The sequence below is a fragment of the Pygoscelis adeliae genome, unplaced genomic scaffold (genome assembly GCF_000699105.1).
Source record: "Pygoscelis adeliae isolate BGI_AS28 unplaced genomic scaffold, ASM69910v1 Scaffold15, whole genome shotgun sequence".
Taxonomy (NCBI): domain Eukaryota; kingdom Metazoa; phylum Chordata; class Aves; order Sphenisciformes; family Spheniscidae; genus Pygoscelis; species Pygoscelis adeliae.
Genome location: NW_008824988.1, coordinates 605,541 through 624,230, shown reverse-complemented (window position 1 = coordinate 624,230; position 18,690 = coordinate 605,541). Strand labels below are relative to the sequence as shown.

General features: G+C 38.5%; 1 protein-coding gene across 1 annotated transcript in view; it reads right to left on the bottom strand.

Moving 5' to 3' along the window:
* Window positions 1-15,168: 15,168 nt before the first annotated feature.
* TWISTNB (TWIST neighbor) overlaps window positions 15,169-18,690 on the bottom strand; it is an 8,711-nt gene continuing 5,189 nt past the window's right edge. The window contains exons 3-5 of the mRNA XM_009326116.1: window positions 18,438-18,579; window positions 17,076-17,284; window positions 15,169-15,643 (exon numbers count right to left, since the gene is read on the bottom strand). Of these exons, the coding sequence (XP_009324391.1) occupies window positions 15,244-15,643; window positions 17,076-17,284; window positions 18,438-18,579 (751 nt within the window). The 3' untranslated portion in view covers window positions 15,169-15,243. The remainder of the gene's footprint in view (window positions 15,644-17,075; window positions 17,285-18,437; window positions 18,580-18,690) is intronic.

The window sequence follows — 18,690 nt, the reverse complement described above, 5'->3', positions numbered from 1 at the left end:
ATACCAAATATCTGCTGCGGAGCAAATTCAAGAGCTGATCAAAGCTCACAGTGTTTCTACATTAAGTTTAGGATTATTTTTCACATAAATAAAGCTTGCAGGTATTGTTATTTACATGTTCTTTAGGAACATGGAATGGAAATGTTACAAGTGAGGATATCTGCAATGAAATCCTATTTTTCCTACTTCTTTCACTTCTGCATTTTGTTCCCAGAAGCCCTTTTGTTTAGAAGAGACACAAAATGTCACATTAAAAGGAACTTTTGATATTGTAGTGGCCTTCTAAACAACATATATGGCCAAAGAGAGAGGCTGATATAAGAGAGAGGCCAGTACACCATATGATCCCCTCTCTGCTACAGCAGCTGGCATCCCACAAGTGTTGTTAAGCTTCCTCCTTAATTCAACTCAGTACTAATGTAAGTCACCATCATACCTAGAAGCTCTGTAGGTATTCACAACTTACTTTCTCCAGATCTCAGGAAAGACAGAAAATGAGAAGAAAAAAGAAAGAAAAAAAGAAAAGAAAAATGTGATAGAAAATAAGGAACAAACCTCAAAATATGTAGGGGGAAATGGAATTAAAAGAGAAAGCTGATGCAAGAAAGATATAACAAATCAAGCAGTAAGGAAAAAATATTGAAGGTTAAAGAGTTTAGTGTCAGGTTTTTTTCTAGCTTGAGTTCTTTGTATTCATCTGTTTTTCTTTTCTTACCCCATGCTCCTCTGAGATAATTCATGCAACTGAGCTCTTGAGCATTTGCCTCACTTTTTTAAAAAACAGAGCTGTTGTCTTCATTTTGATGTGCTTGCTAACCTCACAGCAGGACTGGCAGGTTTCTCAGCAAGCTTGCCAAGATGCTCAAATGGCCTTAGAGACAAGGCCATGAGCTGCACAGGAGCCTGCTATGGGCTCTCAGGTTCACAGTCACCTGCCCTATTTGAACAATGCTGACATTGAATATGGAGTATTTCCGTTGCCTAGTCCATCCTTCGTAGCAGCCAGGGTTACATGGAAGATGCAGGGCTTAGTGGGTTTTATTGCATGATGCACAAACAACTGGCTGGATCCTGGAAGGTCAAAATAACACCCAACTTAAATATGGATGAAAAATCAAGACCAAAATAGAGAGGGGGCAGGGGCGAGCTCTGTTTTAATTAGAGCAACGGTGTTCTGGTTCAGGACAGATCCCTGGGGATGGGAAAGCTGTATGAGACATGATGTTGAGAAGTCAGCCAGAGATTAAGCCATAACTTCCTTTGCACTCAGTACATGGAAAAAATCAGAAAGTTATTCTGGGAGAAAGCCGAGCATCAGAAATGCCTGTCAAAGAGTACCACTTGGTGACACAGGTAGGAAAAACATGCATCTTTTTTGCATCTTACACGCATCTTACTTGAAGTAATTTCAAATAAAATTACATCATTTTGTGGGAAGAAAGTTCCCTTTACCAACATCCAACTTTCTCCAAGAACAAGCACTTCAGCAAAAGACAAGTGATATGCCATCTGTTGCTGTGTAGGAATAAAGGACATCATGTTACACCAGAATAGGGACTGCCGAGATTTTTTTGTGCTGAGCTTTTTAACGGCTTGATGTTGCTGATTACATGTTCATAAAGGGAATGGAGATACTTTCTACTATTCAGGAGAAAGGAAAGAGTTCATCTCATTCTGCTACCCAGCCAACATCTTCAGATAGGGGACCACTACAGACTGACCTTTTACTGTCTCCACCTGCCCGCAATGAGAATTGCACTCCCTGTTACAGAGCAGTTGACTCTCTTGATACTTTTTAATGAAGATTATGGCCATTTCCCCCTATTTGCTGGATCCTCAGGTATATAAGCTTGATTTTTACCTCAAAATTTGCTATTTAGGTTCTTGTGATCTCAGACAGCACCATTGTCATTCATGCATGATCAGTTACAAGGACGGGAGAATGTAAAAAACAATTTTCTTATGTAAACACATTTGTTAATTATGAAAAGGAACAGGAAAAGCATGCAAAGCAAGAAATTGGTAGATCTGCACTGTAAATATAGAAAATTGGAAAGGCTTCTCTTATGAAAAAGTTGGTACTGACAACTAGAGAAAAAATTGGAGGATGTAGAGAGATGTTTTCTCAGTTATGCATAAAGTTAAAAAACTCTTTAAGCCTAAAAAGAAAACATTAAAATAAGCTGGCTTCTATGAGCTTTATTTCCACCTCTGGTAACTGACTGAATACCTTAAGCGTATTTTCTAAGATTAAAATTCAGTACTGTTAAGGAGACAGTAATGAAGGAATCAAGGAGAAGAGGCAGCCTGATGTTCATAGATAAAAATGAACAGTAAAAAAGTACCTGCTGGGATTCTGGGGTTGATTTCAGTAGCCCCACTACTCTGTGGCAAAAATCCTATTGACTTGATCAAGACTAGACTTTCAACCTTGGCTTTTAAAAAGGAGAAATAATTTTAAAGAAATAACAGAGTCATTGTGCCAAGTGCACATTAAATACAGATGGGGATTCCCATTTAACTTCTGCTTCAGCTGCAGCAACCAGACAGTCGTGATCAGAAAAGTAAAGGAAATCTGTGATTCTTTGAAGATTGCAAGGAATAGGATTAATTTGTTGGGGTCATGTTGAGAAAAATAGAGTGGCAGAAAGAGCACCTAGCGAATGGGACCAAAAACAAGAGTTGGGGATGGTGCTAACTCCTGATGCACAGACAAACCAATAAATAGAAAGCTGAGAAACATTTCTGGAAGAAAGCTATTACACTAATATAATAAATCAGTTATAACATACTGTGTTCTAAACAGCAATTTAAAAACTGAATAAGAGGAGAAAAAAGTATAACACGTATCACTGTCAAACCCTCCCAAAGCTAACAAGTCACTGACCAAAACCTCCATGAGACTCACAAAGGTGGGGCAGGGTCCAAGGTGTGGTCTCCTTGCACACAGGATGCTTATATGTGTGCGACCCCCTGGCTTGCCCTGAAAGCCTGCCCTTGGCTTGGCCGAGGTAAGAACCTTCCTTAAAATTCTCAAAAATTAATTCTGCCTCATCCAACTCCTGTCTCAGAAGTAGCTGCTAATGACCGGCACATGATGAAATATCATTTCTGTTACTGAGACATACATGTTTAGCGTGATATGAAGGACATCAAAGGGCCAGCTCCTCTCCCAATTCATGGCAGTTCTAAGTTTTTCTTTCTTTGTTTTTTTAATTTTTCCAGAATTTCAGTTAATCCAGAATATAGTCCCTTCTTGGATAATGTACATTCCTCCAGCTACAATCATTCTTTGAATTGAGACGGGGCTTATGTGTACACTTCTAGCTCAGGGAGAGGAAAGCTGGGGTGCAGGCTGGACGGGGGCAGCAGCATACCCTGACAGTCCCCTGATCCTCCACAGTGGGATCCAGCTGGTGGAGCACGTGGCAAAGACGCTGGCATAGCCATAAATTACCTACAGTGTGTGTGACTGTGATTAGCTGTTTGACTTCTCGTTAAGCAACACTTACAATATCTGTAGGCACACAGTAAGCAGTTTGGAATTGCTGATTGTACTCTGATTTACGAGGGGTGGTGGAGAGGGATGAAGAGAGACAGGACAGCTCGGAAATGGGTAGCAAAATTTAGCTCACAGGGAAACTAGATAGGACTTTAGTTGTCACCCCCGAATGCATACGTGTGGGGCTTGCCTTTTATTTAGTATTTTGTAAAGTAAGTAATGCACTATTTCTCTTACTAGTTTCAGATACAAATGAGAGTATCAATATAGGGAAAAAAGGCTCTGCAGATAGCATTTATTTACTATCCAGCCTAAGCAAAACCAATATGGATAAGCGTAAGTTCAAAACACAATTCAGATTCATGAGATTTCCAGACCAAACAAGGTTAAATGTGCTTGGAAGAATTTCAGTTATAGATCTGCATTTTGGACACATGTCCCTTCATAACTTCCAAACTGTTGGACACTTGCTCATCATTTTCTTTCTCAAATGATGTTTCCAGATCAACAAGCTTATCCTTCCCTGGGATCAGTCATTTCCTAAGTCTTGCATTTCAGAATGAAACCCTTTTTCTGTCTGTTTTATGACAACTAGTAACACTCTGTGCTCCAGCTCTGTATGAATCTTCTGAGAATGTTATTTATTTTACAGTATTGGCACAGCAGGAGACTTTCCTCTGCTTTTGACGAGGGGCCCTGGAGAGAGCTGACACACCACTAAGCACAGTGCCAAAATAATACTGTAGGACGTTCAGTCTAAATTAGCATAAAATATTAAGATGACACCATTTCTTTTTCTTCCGAAACTGATAAGATTAAAACATTATGTTATAAAGAGCAGACTGAGATCAAAGTTTTACTCTCCTGTAACCTCCTAACCATACCCTCCTAACTGTCTTAGCTTCAGGCCTTCAACAGAAGTTCTGCTATTCCCCATCTTGGCCTTGCTGCATAGTACTATGAATCATACTACATAAATTGCACAGACACGCAAAACTAAGAATTTGCTTTATTTGTCACTTAAACAATATTTTAGTACTGATCTCACAAATGGTCTATTAATTTTTATTGAAATAGTGAGGATACTACTCTCCTTTTAATTTGTGTGCAAAACTTTTCCAAACACAAAATCTGCCAACTCAGACAAAGGGAAAAAAGCGGTTTGGACTAAATTTTGTACCTGAAAATAAACAAACACTGCCAATTTGCTAGCACTAAAGACTATTTACAGAAAGACATTTTTAAAAGATTTTTTGTCAAAATATATTGTTGGTGTTTCAAGAATAAGAGCAGATGAAATAGCTCTGAGGTGAAAGGCACTTTTTAGTAAGACCAACAGAATGAAAGTCTTTAAGCATGAATGGTATCTGTCAAAAAAAAAAAGCTTCTGTTTTCTAGAGTTTTAATAAGCAGAGTTGCATGAACACTGGTCCCACATAGACTGTTTTTCTTGATAGGGTCCTACACTAATTTTAATATCCCATCCCCCTAGAAAGCAGTGTGAACATCTTCCGTAGTTTAGTGCACGGTTCCATTATTTCCCATCAGCTGTCTTTCATAGCAGTTTTATTCAATGCTGCCTCTAAAGTTATGAATTAGTCTTTTTATATTTGAGATTTTAAAGAATCACCTTAATTCCACTCTCTAACCTTAAAAATCATGCGATTCCCAGACTAAGTCAATGGATACTTTTCACGACTAAGCCTGAAGCAATGTGAGCCAGATGTAGCGATACATATCCACTCCACAAGCACAGTTGCATTTTCTATCCCCAATATCCACACATGGCAGGGTCTTATTAACATTTTTGTGTCCCCACATGCAGAAAGGACGCAAGCCTGAAATCTCCCCCACAGACAAATCCCCACAATCATTCCATAAGCAGAACTCAGTTTGCTCTCAAAATGTAATTCATTACTAGAGGTAAAGATGTTGTTATCCACCTTTTCTGCAAGATTCTAACCATTACATTGCTTACATGTAAAACACGTGGATTTATGTTCAGGTATAGTGGGAACATCACTCAACACGCTAAGCAGGATTAAGACACCTTTTAACCTTCCCAGTAAAGCTCAACAGAGATGCACTTAAGACGCCCTTACTCAGAACAAGAAAAAGCATAATTGAGTACATTACTGTAGTTCAGCGCAGTCACGTGTGTTATGGTCTCAACCGCCAGGACAGTTTCTGTATTTTACTTTGTGACTGGTATAGTGCACAGGGCTAAATGTGTAATCTCATGTCACCCTTTTTACATTAATATAATTCAAATGTGTCTGCAGGTGGCATTGTCACAGCGCAGCAGCCTATGCAGGTTGGCAGTATACAGAGAAATTCCCCCACCTCCAATTCACTCCTTAAAATCTTAATTCCAGGTTTTACATCAGCCATTGAGACTTGACATGATCAATACTGAGCTTTTGCTGATTAACAGTGGCCTTATGTGAAAACTAAAATGCCTCGACGAACCGAGGACTAACATGGACTTTTCAGCCTCTTCGTCCCATGTAAGCAAAGGAGAACAGATTAGTATACAGCAAACCCAGAAAGAGAGGTGTGAATAAACACAAAATAATTACATATTGTAAAAAAAAAAAAAACAAACCAAAAGATAGTCTTTACAGCAGTAAAGACAAAACCAAGTTGTTTCCTCAGCACCAGAGCTAAGGATGCCTCCCTTCCCATCCCCTCATGTCTAGTAAGGTGCAAAATTCTGCCTGAAGCTTTTCCCACTGCCATGGAGTCCACAGAGGAGTTAGGGCTCACCACAGCTCAACTCAGGTCACTTTTTCTTCAAAACGGGGGAGCTAATACAGTTTCTCTCCTCTGCTCAATAATTCATTTGCATGAAACTTACAGGAATTCAGTATTTCAGTTAAGTAGACAGAAGTCTGTAAACTGGCCAATAACTAAAAATTTACTAAGGAAGGACAAAGAAATGCACCTACAGATCACTGCGTTTGCATGAGCTTGTATTCACAGCATGGTCACATAAGTCTCTTTTCCTATACAACCAAATTAAGGAAAGAATCTGAAATATGAGCAGTGAAAAACTGGATGAATACATGTATTAACTGCACTTTGAGATATATGAAAACTAGAAAATAAACTAAACAGACATGGTCACAGCAGCTAGGGTAGATACAAAGTTTTGATGCTGAAATACAGAACACATACAAATTCTGTTTGTCTCTTCCAGTCTCATTTCAATTAACTCACTAGCCCTCTCTGTTGTGGCTGTATTATACTTTATCCTGCTAAAATATCATTTAGATAAAAAAACGCAGCTTTATATATTAGTTCATTTTCCACCTGAATAAACAAGTTTTCTTTACAGTCAACTGTAATACAGAAGTGCCCTGCTAAGTCACAAAGGAGGGAATGAAGTCTGCAGGCTCTCACTGACTTTATTAATTTAAAAGAGACTTTATGAATGTAGTCCAAGGGTGGAACAGTAGCGATCAGAAAGTACAACAAAGTGCAGAAGCGTCCTTTGTCATTCAGAACCTTTTGTGGTTTTGACAAGGGACTTTGTAATTGCTCCAGTAGCACAGCACTCATAGAAAGTAATGCTTTGAAGCTAAAACGCTCACCAGAAACTTCCTCTCATCAAATACCAGTTCACAGAAGTTTTGAGTTCTTTAGATGACAGATGTGGGGAAAAGCCCGACAGAAAAGGCAATACTCCACCGTGTGGCATTGCATGAGAACAGGCAGAACCCTTCTGCAAGCCAGACTTTTCCAAGTCCTACATTGATTTGACACAAAGTGTAAATTCATAGTGGATCAGAGCAGTTTTCTTGGAATCATATTCTGACACATTTAAAAAAACAAATTCAGTCAATTTCACCAGAATATGAATTGGGAGGAAAAAACCCTTTTGGTTCCCTACCTAACAATGTAATTCAGATGCCTAGAATGGAATACTTCTCTATTTGAAATGACTATTTGCACATTTTAAATATGTTATGTCACACTTCCAAAAACTAGAGAAGCATTTTGAATGGACTGAAAACGCTTAGCAGAGAGAAGAGAGAAATGCCTTTAAAGAGAAGTCTTCAAGTTTCCTTCTATTCTCAGGAAAGATTTTGAAATTTCAAAAACTTCCTTAAACTGAAATTTTACCCTTTGTACTCCGGGTTTTTTGAAGAAATCCCCAGCTTTTTCTTTTAGAAGTCCTTCTTTCCTAGTCAGTTTTCCATAAATTCATTGAATTTTCTTAGACCATTTTCCAAAGTGTGCTCCAGTAAAGAAACAAAGAAAGTTTAACCATGAATAATTGCAATAATAATAAAACCAAAACAAAACCTGAAGTATCAGAACTCTCTGTACTCAAGTTTTCCTAACCACTAGAAATATTATTTACAGAATAGTTTTTGCTCAGAGGCAAGAAAAAACCAACATCACCAAATTAAAAGTGCTACAGAAAAGGAAAATACATGTTTTTTTCCTTTGTTACATTTCTCATTATAGACTTAGAAGCATTCAATAGAAAAATGCTGAGAGAAAGAATCATTCACCAGGTTTTCACGTAATCTTTATGATATGAAGAAGCGCTGCTTGTATCTACGGTCCCTCGCTGGTGATGTTTAAGTGCCTTGCTGCATTGCAACCTGAAAGTGTTTAAGACTGCAACCTACCTCAAGCCCAGTGAGAACTCTTATAGCAAGACATTGCAGAGGTATTCGGTCTATTTTTTTTCCACTTTACATCCACAGCTACTATTTGGCTAAAAATTGGCAATCTTTTTATTCTTCCTTCAAGCAACAGAGCTCTCTCTTACTGCTGTTATTGGTATTTGAATTCAATCCAGTCTGTCAACATCTTTCAACTATCTTTTCTTTCTAGTGTAATTCAGAAATTTGAATGCCTGTCTCACAAATACAGTAATTACTCTTCTATTTCTAAGACTTGGTCATAAAATGAGAAAACAGCCTTTGGGGAATTCATTTTGCCTGAGAAAAGACAATTACTACACTTGATTAATAGGAAAATATAAAGTTATTTGCAACAGCTTGTCCTCACGTTCGTCATCATAATATTGCACAACCACAGATTTACAGGATAAATATAAATCAGGAATGAATATGATGGCTCTATTTTGGGATCGCTTGTGACAATGTTTTTGCAAACCAGGCATTGAAGTGAGATGGAAATAACCACAATACAAATGACTACAGAACTAATCTGTAAGCATCTGCATATTTTGGTAAGTACTTTATAAATACTACCCGGGTAAAAATATGAATTTGCAAATGCACTTAGATCTATAATATATGCACACTTTTCTCTGCTTCAGAAACCTTACAACTGCCCATAATATAATTCACTTGGCCCAAGGAAACTAAGAGTTCAAGTTTAACTGATGTCTATCCTAAATGAAAAGATGAATTTTGAAATTATACAAATGTAACAGGAATTATCCTCTCTCTGAGAAAACTAGGAAAACACGGGATTTAGTAATAACAGACAAAATAGGTTGCTTATGCTAAATTCAGTTTAACATCGAGAAAATCATAGCAAAACAAGTTATCAGTACATCCCATTCATCATCAGTGAAGACTGTTCCATGTACTTATTTTTAGCCACAATATATGAAATTTCTTTGAAAGGCAGAGGTCCTCAACTGTTTCTGTGTGTAGAATGTAGATACACCAGAGGCAAAGATGTGCCCCTCTTCACAAAGCCACAAGGTAATGTTGGCAGGCTCCATGAAGAAACTACAAATAACTACATCATCTGTGCACTTTTTGGTTTGTTGTTGGGTTTTTGGGGTTGGGTTTTTTTTTCAGCAGGGAGACAAAGAGCTGTCCTTCTAGGACAGTGCTTCACAAAACTGGTCATCTTTGAGTCCGTGGAGAGCTGACCAAATCTCTGGAGAAACAAGTCTGCGAGCATGAACGTAATAAACTGGCATTATCCTGAAAGAGGGTCAGATATCACTGTTTGTTATCTGAAACAAAAAAGGAGCTGATGCAAAAATTTAGTAGCACTCCAAGACTATGTCTTATTTCTCCTGATGTTGATACTAATGATTACTGATGCAGCATAAATTTGCCTTTCTTTTAGTCCAGTTTTAAATGTTGGTTTGACTGATCCATACAGAATTTTTAATTTATCCATACACTAACACTTTTATTACGAGAAAATAAAAGCACAGACTGTGTCTTCACACACAGTAACAAAAAAGCCTAAACAGTTGACTTTATCAAGGCCAACTCCAAGCCCAGTCCAATTCTCCTTGAAAACAAGATGACTCTGGCTTCAGCCAGCTTCATGAATGAGTGGGAGTTATTCCACACTAGTTTTGACAAAATGCTTTCAATGAAATCTGGAACCATACTTGCACAGCCTGCATTCCACTAACTGCTGTGGTCCCGAGTCTTCAGCAGAAGTTGTGTGCGCTGTGCATGTATGTATTGCAATGAGGTCATGCCCACTGATCATGGCTTTGCACATAGAACTGCAGTATCATTTCTGAATGCAACCTTAATTGCAACTGAAGTCACGGTATTTGACAAAGATCTGTTTCTTTCAGTGTCCAAACTTCCAGTGGATCAACCATACCTAATGTGAGCTTCTAAGCAACACAGTACTGACAGACTGGCTCTTACCAGAGCTTGTTAAACACACGGTTCTCCTCAAATCAATTTGTGCAGCACAATGAAATCCTGCTCTTGAATGGGGCATCATATTTCAGGTGTAGTAAGAATATTCTTAGAGAGGTTCCCATACACCAAAGGCACCAGTGAAAGAAAGCATAAAGGAAGAAGGAGCACACGGGATAAGGAGCAAGGAAGCTTCGAAGAGCAATGGTCAGTCATATCTTGGTACCTGCTTTCTTAGTAAGTATCATATAGCTTCAGAGACCAAAGGTCACAGCTCAACCTAATAGTCCCAAGAAATACACTAAAATAATCCATAGAAGAGGAAGGTATTGAGAATGAGTCTTGTACCAAAATCCTTTCCTCTGTTCATAAGTTTTCTTTGCTATGTACTAAGAACTGCTGCAGTTCACTCACCTGTACAGAAAGTCCATTTTAGCTGTTTCTGTAGATAGATTTCTCAAAGAAGTCTTTGTAGAGTTGAACTGTCTCTGCCCAAAACAGAAATGTTCCAGCAGCAATAATACACTATAGACATATCAGTTTGGGAAATAGGAGGAGATCATCTATGTATTCAGTGTCTCGGAGCAGGGGCCCTTAAAGTGGGAAAACTAAAGCTCATTCCTTCTTACCTATCTCTACTCTTTGCCTGGGACAGTTGGCATCAGGGGAATTTGAAGCCATTGCCAGGCTGCAATTGCTCTGAATTGCTTAACATCAGGTCAGTTGAGTGGCTCGCTACAAGACTCACAGCTGAGTTTAACCCAGCTCTAACTTAGTTATGTGTGAAGTCATGACACAGGACACAAAAATCATGATCTGTGCCTGTAAAAAACTTATTTACTGACAATGTTGGAGAAGTGCGAAGCTTGATTTTCAGTCTTATTTTTGTTCACATGAATCCAGAAGATGAAGTATCTTCTCCCTATAAACAGGCTAAGTCTACCGAAGTTCTTCGGGCTTTATTGAAATTACAGAATTTCTGAAAGCTAAATAGCAGAATAGAATCAACATTATGGTAAGAAAAATATATGCCTTATTAGAATGAAACTATTTCAGTCCTTTCATAGCCAACCCTAATAATCCTGAGAGCATCAGATCACATAACCTCTTCATAGGTATATGGAAAAAAATACAACTCCCAACAGTCTGGGTATGTAACTACCCCCTTGCGTTTTACAGCCAAGGTCTGTACTGTCTGAGGGCTATCAACGGTTGGGATGCTTCCAAAGACAAACTGTTTATTCAGAGGCAGATTTGATCAAGGCTCATGTTTTCCAAAAGGCAGCTAGCTTACTTAGGCCCCTTTAAAAATCCTTTCCCTAAAGCTCATCCACTGGGCTGTTTGGGCTGCATATTTTAAGCAGCAGAAAACTGCCAAGTCAAATGCACAGAATTTGTTTCTAAGAGAAGCAAGGAAAAGACAAAGAGCAAAAGTTAACACTGCAGATCATTGCAAGCTTCAGAGAGTACAAAACAATTGTTTTAACAAGAGCTAAAAATACTTTCTTCTAAGAGCGCCTGCTCTTCTGACAAAGGCATGCAATACACTGAGAAACATGTTTGCAGAATCAAAATATTTATAATGCTACAAAGAAGCAGTCTCTGCTTTAGAAACTTATTATAGCTGGTTAAGTTGGAGCTACATTTTTCATACTACAGACAAAAGATTATCAGCCGCTGACAGAAATGAATATTGGCTTTGTTGCCAACTTAAATATTAAAACAGGAAAAACACACCGTATGTTTTCTCTAGATCACCTGATAGTTACCTTGGTGTAACTATCAATATAGTTACAGAACAAAATACAATTTTACCTTCTAACCTTTTCTTTGCTATGTGACAGAAGTGACTTGTACTAGAATGCACTCTGAAAAAAAGGAACAGAAGGGCCGTGCAAACAAATACAAAGTCACCTGGCCTCACTGGAAGCTTTACAAATGTTTGTTCTCGATACTCAAAAATCTTGGATCAACTCAAAATTCAATACAACTCTTCCTCTGTAGTCCAAGGGAAAACAGAAAGCTAAACACCTATAATGATCAAACTTCAGAGAAATTTTTACAGAAAGTGTCAGGTTCGGCTTCTTTCCTTTGTTAATCTCAAGCATCGGAAAATCTTAGTTTTTTTTTTTTTTTAAGGGGAAAGAACAAAGAGAAGTGATTTAAAGTCATGAACAGAGTGACAATTCACTTTTGAAAATCCAAGTTTTCTTGCCATATTTAGCTAATGCCGAAACAGTGTCTACAGCAACATCAACAGGGCAGCTGTGAGGCTGCCAATATTGGCTCCAACTGTGAAAAGCATTTTTTTTCTTTTTTTTAAGTCTTTTCTTCACTTTTCCCCTTCCGAAGACACAAAACAGCAGAAAACCATCAACTGCTTTGTACAATTGTCAGGCAAAGGAATCTACAATTTTATTTTGTACCACGGTTGCTATTTGCATATTAACCGAGCAAGAATTTAATGTAACATTATAGTATTTGCAACATTGGAGCAACAACTTGTTCAGCAATCATGAATTACCAGCTCCTGCACTTAATTTATTTTTTAGTTGCTCTCTTCTGCTGTAAGCCAAGAAAGAAAACCAAAAAATGATACAAGAGGGGACCGGCCACACTTGTGTGCCAAAAAAATCCTGCCTTTAAATAAGGCCCAAAACTGAGACAGATTACATTAGGCTTTCAGAAAAGTTGCTTAATACCCTGAAAAAGCCAGTCTGTGTAGTTTGTTAAATTACAGTAGGCAATTCTCTTTCAGTAAGAGAATGGTAAAGCAGCAAAAGTGGAAAAAGAGCATTCAAAGTGCTGAAAGCATTTATACTACGTTACTTGATTCATTAGTTGCAACTTCAGTTCTTCCCCCCCAAACGTCTCCCTTCTCTCCATGCCGATGAAAAGCTGGAACAGAGCAAGACAAACTCTTAGTGCTACCGGTGGGGCTTGGCTTATGCCACAGTCACCAACAGTGGGTCTGCTGGAGATGTTTCCCTTCCCTAAAAGGGAAAGTGAGCTATAATGATTATTAAGGACTAACAGATGAAGTCATACGACTCTCACAGTCTTTGGTTCATCTGCAATAGCAACTGCCTCCATCCTTCTCTTCCCATAGGCATCAACAAAAAACATCTGCACTTGCCATCCTCCTCGCTGATATATCCTCCGTACCCCCCCATCTAACATCTTCCCTCTACATCAATCCTTTAAAAAAAAGGGGGGAACTAACATAATTTCTAACTGTAAATTATGTCCCAACCTTCAGCCTGTTCTGTGTAGTTAAATTCTAAGCATGTTAGGGTGGGACTTTTTGTGTTACTCTCTGCAACACTTAACACACCAGAATACTGCCCTCAGTTGACCTTGTAGCATGCTGTAACAAACGCATTACAAACACATTACCCGACTTCTCAGATTTTGTCACAGTACAGGAAGAATGGACAGACGAGACAGCATCCGTGAAATTGCATGTAGTCCAACTGTCAGCATTGTCACATGTAGAAACACAACAGGGACAATTCACGTTCATCTCAGGACTGTTCAGAAACTGGTTTCAAGATCAAGTACACTGAAGAGCAAGCAAAAGAGGATATACTGGAGTTTCTGCTGCCCTTAAACAGATATTTAAGCTCACCTTATACGTCTTCAAAAACTCTTAACTTGGTTCTTTATGGTGTTACAATAACTTCAAAATGCCTATGATGTACTGCCATGCCATCAAACCTCGAAGACAGAAACTTAGGTTTGTCTTGGTAAGTTTGGAGCTTTAAAGATACATAAAAGACATCAATATAGCACAAAGTGAGCCCTAAAACAAGTATTGTCACACTTTAAATTCAGAACATGTTCAAGGTGAATGGATATGTTGTTAGGCACTGTATATAAATCTAGTAAAGTGAGCTAATAGCATCAGCATAACCACTAGCGTAAAATGTTTTGTCACCTCAGAACAGACAGATGAGCAGCAAGCTTCCACATACATGCTGTTTACTTAACCAGCCCTTTGGAAGCCTTGTATGTCTTCTTGTAATAGGTAAATCAATACCACAGTAATCATCGCTGCCTACCTCGCTTAAAGACTTAGCCTAGACCATGTCACACTACAGCTCTCCCCAGAACTCCTCACAACAGAAAAGAGCTGCAACCAGAAGAACTGATATTCAAAAAATTATCATACACGTACATCAGGAAAATTATTTCTTAATAAAGGCACATTTGTTAACACTTGACTGTCATTTTCCCATTGTCAGAACTTTCCACTAACATTAATTCCAACAGTTTGGGAAATACTGACAGTAGGTACCCGCGATTCTAGAGAGCAGTGTTTGAAAGTTACAACTAGCACAAAAAGCTGGGAATTGCACTTTAGCTTTTTTTTTTTTTTTTAAAGAAAACTGTGATGTCAATGAGCTTGATGCATAAAAATGAACTTTATCAAAGTATGTCCCATTACCAACTGCTTTATCAGCCTGTATCTCAGTGGTATTCTAACCTGTAAGTGGTACTTCATTATATTAGGTTACATTAATCTTCTCCTGTCTTCCCTGCTTGCTCCGAATCAACTGATCATACTGGTTTTCCTAGAGTACCGCGAAAGGTGTTTTGAAAGATCCAAGACACTCGAGTTTGCTTAACCTTTAAGTCAGGCTGCAGAGTTTCATTCACAGGCATTCATGGCCCCTTACTACAATAAAAATCTCTTCTCAGCCCCTGGGAATTCAGGTGTATTTCTCAGAACCCCAAAGGTAAGCCAAATCTACTCTTATAAAATCAAGACACTGAGCAACAAAGACAGAATTACAGTAGCAAAGATCGTAACTAGCTACTCGTAATGCGTGGAACCTAGAAGCAGACACAGAGGTGATGCATGTGTTCCTGTAATTACATTCCACTGTTCTTCTGTGCCTTATTTCCCAGTAAGTAAAACAGGCAGATACTGCTTCTATCCCATTTCTTCTATCACTCCTTTAAAAGCTCCTGCCTTTAAAGCTGTTGGTGCACATATGCACACAAACATCATCCCACCTAGCAGAGCAGATTGTTTAGTAAAGAAATATACATATACAGTTTGAACATGGGATTTTATTGGAAGCTTATCAAAAACGTCTGAAATCTTATTCAGGAAAGGCACTTCAGACTTCAGTGCTTTTTCTTTTTAGCTTTGGGTTCTTGTGACGGCTGAGATAATTCACTTTCTTCAACTTCATCGCAATGCTTTCTTTTCTTTTTCTTTGACTTTTTATGGTCACTTTGGTAACCGCTGGAGTCACTGGCAGGCAATACATGTTCCTGTTCTTCTTGCTTATGCTTCTTCTTTTTCTTCTTCTTCTTCTTGTTTTTACCATCACATAATCCATTCACAGCATCAACACTTTGCTCTTCTGCATTTTCCGTCCCAGTGTTACCCGTCTCACCTAGAGGCTCCTCTGTGATATTATCTTTCCCAGAGTCATTCAAGCCATTTTCCTGGTGGTCAAGCTTTTGAATTTCATCTCCATTTGTATGGTCAGTGGTGGTCTCCGATCGTTTGGGCCGCATGCTGTAAAGAAATATACAAAATAAGCTGAAGTAGAGACATCTAAGTGCACCTCACACAGTGAAATGTCAAGATTTGCTAAAACACAGTACTTACACTAGGTACATAAAAGATAAGCATTTGCTAAAAAGAACAAATGGAGAGCATGATACTCTAGTTACAGAAAATCATAAAGCAAATTTAACTCTTCCAGCTTAATTTCTATTACCTGACTAGGTTCCTTCTTACCACAGAATCAATATTCTCTTTCAAATCTTAGCCTAAATTTCTTCTCTAAAATGCTGCGCAGACCATTTCAATATTTCCTCTTTTCTTGTACTCCTTCATCCACTAGTTCATAATTACACATTGTGTAGTAAACCTTTTTTTTTAAGTTATTCACAAACACGCACAGCCAATGACCTGTTCAATCACACATGAGACACACTGCTGTTTTTACCAAGCAATTGCCTTGCTGAAGTCTATACAGTGAAAACAAAGGTGATGTCAGAAGAGTCAAAAAAAAGAAGAAAAACCCCAAACAAAATCCCAAAACCCAGCAGGTACCTTGCAACTGAGAGCACTGGAGAAAATGTCTAGGAAGACAAATATGGAAAGAAGCAGTTAAAAACCACGAGGAGGAGACATCCCCAGAAGCACTGAGGACAAAATCGTTAAGTCCCATTGTAAGTTCACTGAAACAATCCAGAGCATCCTTCCAGATTAAAAAAACCCAAACAAACAAAAAGCACCACCAGAGACGTCTAGAAATGTTGTTTGTCAGTAGTAGTCATATTTTACATTTAATTAAAAACATAACCACGTCGGTAGAAAAAAATTGCTCAGCAAATGACTGTTTAAAAAAAAAAAAAACATCTGAATGAACTCTTTTAAAGACGTCACTATTAAGATTTTTAGCAAGCTGCTCTAAAAATTGAGAGGCATAAGTGAAAGGAGGAAGGTGATGCATCTTCTCCTATCATCTTTTGAGATCAAGTATATTCTTATGTTTCAGCAAGCATTTACATCATCCACATGTAACTATTTGTGGTTATGTAATGTGTGTGTCTGTGTGTGTGTGTACAAACACCAATGTAAACACTGTGTTCAGGAACGGGAGTGTTTTCACTTGAAAAGCCTATGCACATTCATAAACCCAGCTACTGTAGACATTTGGGGATGCTATTTTGAACATGTACTATTTACACAATCAACAGTTCATAGCTCAGCACACAGAGATTTTTAAAGCTCAAAAAAATCTACTTTTATCTTTCCAGAGAAAATTTCCATGTGAATCCTTAACACTATGAAGTTTAGTTTAAGATAACTAACACAGGATATATATAGACGTGGGTTTGTGTAAAAACAAGAAAGCTTAAAGATGTTAATTCAAATAATTTAGCTTGTAACAAACCCATTAAAACAGTTAAAAATATTCTCTCGTATGGCACAATACCTGCTTTTAGTGAGTCCTCCTCGAATGAAGAACACCCCAGCTGCATCAGAATCCAAGTGCAATACTTGAAATTTCAGTTCATCCCCTATTTTTAACCCCAGCTCTTGCCACTGTACAATCGACATTTGCTCAGGTTTAGGGATAGAAGCATTGAAGCATCCATGTATCAGGCAGCCAATATGACTTGGGGCCACTTTATTAATTACACCCTAAAGAAGAAAAAGAATGTCATGGAAAGCTATAGTAAAGATCACTCCTTTAAACGCACACATGATATACATTTAGTTTCCCATATGGACACTTTTTGACAAGACTTTATACGCACAAGTTACAAAGTCAGTTTATCTAGCAAATAAGCTAACTTTTCTTCACCAAGAATCAAAGCTATTCCTATATACTCTTCATACAATTCCTCCCAAAAGAGAAGTAAACCTGTATCTGCAAGAGAAAAAGTCAAAACATGGGATTCGGCCACAGTGAGTACTTGAATAGAACAGGTAACTCTTTCCTCACACTACAGCCATCAACTTTGCTTTAAAGCCATTTTAAGTCTGATTTACTTGCCTAAAACAGCCTTCATGCTGGCACAGCACTACTTAGCAGCTAAAGATACAGATGACGCATAAGAAGCTTTTAAGTACTCCACTCAGTGGGTTTCTGACACGTTTGCCGTCAAACGTTATTCACCTTTGTTTTCCCCAAGGATGAAAGAAAGACACTGAGGGTTTTCCCATTCTCTTCCTAGCAAGAGGACACATTCATTTCTTAATCACATTTAGAAAGACACAAGCTGTGCTGCGAAAGTATGGCACAACAATGAATGTAAGCCAACTCTCAGCTTATTTTTCCCACCAGTACTGACGCAAGGGTGTTAAGAAGCTTAAAAGTTGTTCTGTGAGCCGTACGTTTCCTTTTACTGAAAGGCAGGCTTCAGCTTGATGTACTGCTCTTGTACTTGAAGGAAATAAACTCACGAGAACGTCCTAAACGTTCCCGCCACCTTTAAATAAGAACAAACACACCTGTTTGAGGATTATCTGCTCTTCAGAAAGAAGCATTGATATAGATGATATACCAAAATCATGATATAGTATTTAATAATATGTAATCTTTACGATACAGTATTTCAATAATATATAAATATTATGCATAAAATTTAATATAGGACAGACAGTACAGATAGATGAAAATAAAAACTACTACTACGAACTGCTAATAAATCATACACGAATAAACTACTAATATAAACTGAAATATAACTCCACCTAAGTCCCAGACCTCTGTTGATGACGAAGATAAGCCAAGCTTTGATTACGTCATTAAAAAAAAAATGCCCCGTAAGACGTCAACGCGTTTACGTACCACCAGTTTTTTCCCTTTCTTGGGGCTGAAGACGACGAAGTCCGCCTCGATGTTCAGGTGGATGAATCCCTGGTCGTCGTAAATGTCCCCGAGCTCACCCACCACTTTGATGTTGTCGTAAGCCACCGGCACGCCCTGAAGGCTGGAAGGAGAAAGTGGTGGGGGGGCACCGTTAGCTGCTAGGCCGGACACAGCCACCACCGGGGCGGGGGGCGCTCCCCCTGGCCGCGGCGGGCCCAGGCGGCGGCACGGG